Raw genomic sequence first — 7,408 nt, 5'->3', positions numbered from 1 at the left:
AGAAGAAATACTATGACCGGGGAAGTCGGATGCGTCGGCTAAAGGTTGGAGACCGCGCCCTCGTACTACTTCCCACGACGGAAAACAAGCTTATGATGCATTGGAAAGGACCTTTCAGGGTCACAGGAAAGAAGGGTGACTCTGACTACTGGCTGGATATGGGACATACTACCAAGCTGTTTCATATAAACATGTTAAAACGCTACGAAGAGCGTCCTCCAGAAATATCACCCCAGTCCGCATCTTTCATTGTAGTGGAAGAGGAAGAGACAGACACGCCAGTGCCTACCTTTAAAGCTACTGAGGGCTTTGGTACTGAAGCTATCAAGCTTGGTCCTAACCTCAGGAATAGACAAAGGGAAGAAATTGACGAGCTCCTAGCCACCCATAAAGACGTCTTTTCCGAAGTCCCCGGCAAGACAAACTTGTTAGAGTGTCGTCTTAAACTGACAACGTCCGAGCCTATCAACACTCCACAATATCCGTTACCATTCGCAATGAAAGAGGTAGTTGAGAAAGAAGTCGGAGAAATGCTGCGACTCGGAGTGATTGAAAGGTCCGACTCACCTTACAACTCACCATTGGTGCTGGTGAAGAAGCCCGATAAGAGTTACCGTACTTGCATCGACTTCCGTCGCATCAATGATGTGTTGGTCTCCGACGCAGAACCAATTCCGAGAACGGATGTATTGTTTACAGAGATCGGCACCAGAAAATTCTTCTCCAAGTTTGACCTTACGAAAGGATACTGGCAGGTGCCCTTGGACAAAGAATCCCGGCTAAAAACGGCATTCTCCACCCAATCGGGACACTACCATTTCCTCTATATGCCATTCGGTATCAAAACAGCGTCCGCAGTGTTTACCCGGCTAATGAGACGTCTCCTTCAGGGCATCCCGAACGTCGTTCATTATATCGATGATGTTCTCGTCGCTACGACAACCTGGGAGGAACACATGCAGACTCTGAGTGAACTGATGAATAGGATTCGAGAAGCAGGACTCAAAATTAAGCCCCAGAAATCGGAGATTGGAATGACGTCGATTGTGTTCCTGGGTCATCGACTGGGAGATGGAACAATTCAGCCGGTAGAGGACACGATCATAAAAATCGCCAAAGCCCCATTACCCACTACGAAGAAACAACTACGTTCGTTTCTTGGCTTGGCAGGATATTATCGTGATCTAATCCCTCACTACGCTGAGAAGGCACTGCCTCTGACAGAGATGACAAAGAAAAGGGAGAGTAACAAGATCAATTGGAATATTGAAGGGCAGACAGCTTTCGAAACACTAAAGCAAGCTCTGGCGTCTGGACCTATTTTAAAGGCTCCGGATCTCAAACGTGGATTTGTACTCCGCAGTGACGCCTCCGATTCTTGCATCGGTGCAGTCCTTATGCAAGAGCACGACGGTGTTTTATACCCGGTAAAATACGCCAGTCGTCAGCTACTGCCTCGAGAACAGAACTACTCAACAATCGAGCGGGAGTGTCTCGCGTTGGTGTGGGCAGTGGAAAAGTTCCACATATTTTTATATGGGACATATTTCACGGTTCAAACAGATCACCAACCGTTGCAGTACTTATCTCGAGCAAAACACCTCAACAGCAGAGTTCTGCGGTGGAGTTTAGTACTGCAAGAGTACAACTTTCACGTAGAACATATAAAGGGATCCGAGAATGTTGGAGCCGACTACATGAGTAGGTTGCAGTGAATATGTTCTGTGTGTTATTATTACAAGGTTATGCTTGTGTGGTGGACTGTTACTGGAGTTAATGACTGTATTTGTACTGTTCTTAGTTGCTGCCAAAAACTTTTCTTATTGTTGTTGGTTGAATGTTACGTTCTGTGGACTCGGTGTTTCGACGTGAGACATGTCAACGAAGAAGCAGTGTGGTGCCATCGGTGTGTTGTGATAGCTTGTGTGGTGCGCATCGAACGACAGTTTTTCAACGGGAAAAACTTCTTCGAAAGGGGGCCATTGTGATGCGATGGTGATGCGACTGGTGCGCGTAATTGTGAATGATTGAAAAGTGCGCGAAATTAAAGGATGACCGAGTGCACGTGCTGGGTCGCCTGAACAACGACGACGCCGAGGACCAGTACACGTGAGAGCGTGGAGCGCAAGCATCCAAGACCATAAAGCAAACAAGGGCCAATGACTGATCACCACGGAGTTTTGAAAGGCCAATCGGGACGAGACAAGTGTGCCCCAGAGGAAGCCAATCCTGAAGGGCAAAAGAGCTAGTAGTTCGAGGTGAACGAGGCAAGAGGAAGGTCACAGCTGGGAGCTGAAGACAGGCAGTCGGGTGGCAGACCTGAGCCTTCTGGACTTCACCCGGTCTGGACCTCCGGACAACGCCTTCCAAGGACGGCGAGCTGCCTCAACGGTCGAGACCAAGGCCTGCAGATTCCGGTGCGGGTGCAGCAACGGCAGTTCGGGTCACGGGCCTGAGCCTTGCAACCAGCCACCTCATCGGGCGAATCTGGGCCGCCACAGGCATCACCGAGCGAGTCCCGTTCCATCGTCGCCGCCAGCGAGCATCGGTACACGCCGTCGCCACCATTACAGCAGCAACGTTTTGGTGAGATCGAACTTGCTCTCTTCCCTGCACCGCCGAATCACCGCGTCAGAACTGCATCATGTAGCTGTGACTTTCCGTCGGCAGTTTCGGGACTTTAGATGTTTGTTTTCCTTCTAAATCCCGCTTTTAGCCAGCTACTCATTTCTTGTAGTTTGTGTTTGAGTTTTGCTTCAGTTCTGCAGTAAATGTTTAGGTGTTGTTTGTTAAGCAAACGGCTTTGTCCTTATTAGAAAAACTCTCCGGGGCTCAACCAGGAGGAACAAATCAGCAACAAGAACCCGCATCACAGTGTGAGAGGAGTTCCTGACCCGCAGCTGTCGAAGACAGGCGGGTCAATAGGCTAATAGGCTAAGACAGGCTAATAGACACGCAGGACTCACAGAAGAGAGCTTACTACGCATATTTCATGCGTTCTTAATGTGCCACGTTCACTATGTTGCTTGCGCTCACCCGTGGAGCAAAGGCGATGAAACTAAAGTAGACAACCTTATCCGCAAATGCACAAAACGAGTACTTGGTCAACCCATGTCCACAAGCACGCAGTGCCCGCTAGCCCTTGGGGTACATAACACGTTCCAAGAAATCATCGAAGCACAAAGATTGTCCAAACTCATAAGCCGGGCCGCGAGCTTACAAAAGCGAGCGAATAGACCTCCCCCCTCCCACACACACACACACACACACGCACAATGCACTGCGCCAGGCAGCCTCATGGGGCTCGCGACAGCTGCCCGCTCATTGGTTTGTGCGTAATTTCGTCAGCAAACATGGCTGTGCCCATGACGATGCTCCAAGCTTGCATAGCTTATGCAGACGCCGCGGCAAAGGCGAGAACAAAGTTGACGCCCGCACGCGTACTGGCAAACCACCTACGATTAATGGGAAGATGATGCAATCAAGTAGTTGGTGCTACCAAGGTGCCACAGAAACGCTGTGCGCACGCCATTGTCAACGCTTCCGAAGACTCGTCGCTCCGTTCGCAACGACGGCCGAAAGCATCGAAGTCGGCGCAGATATGTCGGGAAAAATTGAAGATGACGGTGTAAAGAGTTCATGTGCGGATTATATAACAATAATCGTTCACTCGATCGCTCAGCTTGCATTCGATTGCTCAGCTTGCACTCACACTGGCATATCTTAGGCTAATCGTAGTGAATGCCACCGCTACTGATTATGATAGCAATGCAAAATGTGAAACACGAATATCTGTAGCAGCTTCTCGATAGACCTGTGAACGAATATTTTCGTAGTGTCACTCTATAAACACGCCGAGCAATTCCGTTCACATGAGGAGCGAGAGCCCACGCTATTTTTAGAAGAGAAGGACGTGGGTGACAGCGTATTTCCTCTAGGACAAATACACTTCGAAATCCACTGTATGTTGTGCACATAAAAAAAAACCGCCTCCAGCCGGCATCTTTTTTTTTCGCTCACTTCACCGCGATGCATGCATCTAGAGCGGTGAAGCGTTGACAGCAAGAGCACTGTCATACTACGAGACGCGCGCAAGCAAGTGGTTTGCGAGTAGTGAATTTGAAAAACGAATTCAATATTCAATAGTAGTATAACCGAAATAGAACGCTTAAACGAACCTAATACTCTTCTGATAGTTTTCAAATAGTAAGTGTGGTGTCATGCGAAGCTTGTGTGATGTCGCGCTGCTAGCGCCGGTGCATCATGACCATATAAGCGCTGTGAACCGGGCGCTCAGGGTTCTACCTGTATTAATAAACCGTTTGCTTTTCTTCGTTTATGGCCACTCTGTCTCTGCTCGTTGATTGATTTAACGTCCCAAAGCCACCATATGATTATGAGAGACGCCGTAGTGGAGGGCTCCGGAAATTTCGACCATCTGGGGTACTTTAACGTGCACCCACATCTGAGCACACGGGCCTACAACATTTCCGCCTCCATCTGAAATTCAGCCGCCGCAGCCGGGATTTGAACCCGTGACCTGCGGGTCAGCAGCCAAGTTCCTTAGCCACTAGACCACCGCGGCTGGGCTGTCTCTGCTCGTCCCTCGAGGCTACAACAGACTGGTGACGAGAGTGAGATTTGAATTCCACTGGGCTACAAGACACCATTAGCGGTGATCCTGAAGCGCTGCGAAGATACAGGCAGGATGACTACGTTGGGAAGGTTCGATCAGTTCAGCGAGGATGGTGACGAAGATTTTCAGTTCTACGTGGAGCGGTTCGACCACTTCCTGAAAGCCTCCGAGGTGAGCGACGACCTGAAGGTGTCAGTGTTCATAACGGCAATAGGGAAGACAGCCTGCAAAACTCTAAAAATATTGCTGGAGCCAGAAAAGCCAGAAAACAAGACGTACGCACAGTTAGTACAGACACTGAAAGAGCAGTACGTCCCCAAAACTCCCATGATTGTCGAACGTTTCAAATTCAATCGCTGTTTGCTACAAGATGGGCAAGCGGTGACAGCCTTCGCTGTAGAGCTGAAGCGGTTGGCGACATCCTGTGATTTCGGAACATTTCTGGACGACGCTCTTCGCGACCGGTTTGTGGCAGGACTTTGCGACAACGAAACACAATCAGAGCTGCTAAAGACAAGCGAATTGGCTTTTAAAAATGCCTGCGATATCGCTAGGAATATCGAGTTGGCCCCGAAACAAAGCCAGGATTTTTAGCCCCAGTTGGCACAAGGAATGATCGCGCAAAACGGATAGCAGGAGCTACCTTTCTACATTTAAGTAATGTTTCTATAAGGTAGAAATTGTGCTGTGACTGTTTCTATAAGAAGGCATTCGACTGAAAAAGGAAAGTGTAACTTCTTTCAAACTTCTGTCTCGTATTTGGGGCACGTTCTGGACGAAAAGGGCACACGCCCGACAGATGACAATGTAAAAGCTATAACGGAGGCTACTGCACCTGCGAATGAGGCACAGTTAAGAGCTTACTTATGGTTGATAAACTATTATGCTAACTTTGTTCCCAACGTGGCCACAAGACTCAGACCACTGTACGACGTGTTGAACCGAAAAAAAATGATTCGAGTAGTCCCGTGAGGCAGAGCAAGCGTTCCAGCAAAGTAAAACGTGGTTGACGGAAGGAAACGTTTTGACATAGTACGACCCAACGAAAAGATAGGGCTTGTGTGTGACGCATCCATGTGTGGTGTGGGCGCCATTCTGTTTCATAAGATGGATAAAGTAGAAAAACCGACTGCTTATGCGTCTAGGGCACTGAGCAAAGTGGAGAAAGGTTATTCTCACATTGAAAAAGATGTTCTCACCGTGGTCTTTGGGCTAAAGAAATTCCCCAAATACCTATTTGAGCGTAGTTTTGTAATTTATTCGGATCACCAGCCATTAGCCAGCCTTCTGGGGCATGGCACACAAGTTTCAGTAATGTCTGCGGCGTGCATGCAACAATGGGCTTTGCTACTGGTGGCGTACAATTACAGATTGTTGTACCGTAAATGCAGCAACATGGGAAACGCTGACACGCTTTCGCGGTTGCCGTTGGCAAATGAGCGAGATGTCTAAGATTGAGTACATTTTTTCTCTGTTGTCAATGAACTTCCACTGACTGCTGACATCAGCAAGAACACGAGTACTGATAGAGTGCTAACGAAGGTGTTGTGGTACACGAGAAATGGCTGGCTTGCGCATGTCACTGATAGTAAATTAAAACCGTACTTTATTCACCGATATGAACTCTCGGTAGATCACCAGTGCGTAACGAGGGGAAATCGGGTAATTGTTCCGTACTGTTTGCGTAAATAGGTATTGTCACTTTGTCGTGAAGGTCACCCTGGAGTTACGCGTACGAAAATGCTCGCGCGCAGCTAGGTCCAGTGGCCTCAGTTTACCCAAGATGTCGAAAGTGTTCTTAAAAGTTGCTGTACTTGTCAGTTGACGCAGCACGCTTCACCGAAGGCCCCACTACAAACTTGGGGTTGGCTGAGCCGCACATGGCAGCGAATCCAACTGGATTTTGCATTCGCAGACAACAAGTGGCTCCTCATGCTAGTGGATGCCCACTCCAAGTGGGTGGAGGTGTTTTTGATGAATTTAACAACGACATAGAAGACCGTCGAGAGGCTGCGTGGGGTGTTCGCATCACATGGCCTTCCAGAGGAAGTTGTTACGGAAAATGGGCCTCAGTTCACGGCAAAGAGTTTCACAGAGTTTCTGCTGAAGAACGGAGTGCGGCACACCAGAACACCCTGCGTCCAATGGAAGCACCAAGTGATGCGTCCAGACCGTGAAACGGGATCTTATGCGACAACTTCTCCACGAAAGTTTATCGGGCCAGAGTAAGACCCTACAGCACCACATAGGCCCCTTTCTGTTGAGGTACCGGAGCACACCGACCACAACCACGGGGCAGACACCAGCAGAACTGTTTTTGTCGTGGTCACCGCACACTCGCCTGACTATGCTACAGCAGGACCTGGAGAGACAGATGGAAGAACGGTTCTTCAAAGTAAGGGCCCAAGCTGACAAAAGAAGAGGACCGGAAAGAGCTTACAAAAAGGGGGAAAGTGTTCTGGTTCGAGGCCTTCGTCCAGGGGATGCCAAGTGGCTGATAGGTGTCATCGAAAGCAGGTGCAGCGCCGTTACGTACATTGTGCGCGTATGATCTGAAAACAGGTTCATGCATGTAGACAACTTATGTCCGCGCTACTTTGAGAGTGTCGAAAAAGGCCCCCATCAGCGTCCCTGTTTCGTGCCCAGATATATTCCAGACTGAGGGTCCGAAGCCCCTCCTATACCAGCCCCCGTCCTTTTCTGTTCCTGCGTCTCCCAGCTCTGCTAACGCACCACCTGAGCCACCCGAAGACTCGCCCCCCTCGGAACAAC

At 49.2% G+C, this 7,408-nt stretch overlaps 1 protein-coding gene across 1 annotated transcript; it reads left to right on the top strand.

Annotated features, from left to right (window-relative positions):
• The first annotated feature begins 4,708 nt into the window (after positions 1 to 4,708).
• On the top strand, positions 4,709 to 5,230 carry LOC119175534 (uncharacterized). The gene has a single exon (XM_075881474.1). The coding sequence runs from the start codon at positions 4,709 to 4,711 to the stop codon at positions 5,228 to 5,230; it is 522 nt and encodes a 173-aa protein (XP_075737589.1).
• Positions 5,231 to 7,408: the final 2,178 nt, after the last annotated feature.

The sequence above is a fragment of the Rhipicephalus microplus genome, chromosome X, assembly GCF_043290135.1.
Source record: "Rhipicephalus microplus isolate Deutch F79 chromosome X, USDA_Rmic, whole genome shotgun sequence".
In the NCBI taxonomy this organism is placed as follows: Eukaryota; Metazoa; Arthropoda; class Arachnida; order Ixodida; family Ixodidae; genus Rhipicephalus; species Rhipicephalus microplus.
The sequence above is the reverse complement of the archived record's forward strand: the minus strand, read 5'-3'. Positions and strand labels throughout refer to the sequence as shown.

Coding starts and splice junctions, on each gene's coding strand:
- LOC119175534 (XM_075881474.1), top strand. CDS start 4,709: ATGACTACGTTGGGAAGGTTCGATCAGTTCAGCGAGGATGGTGACGAA.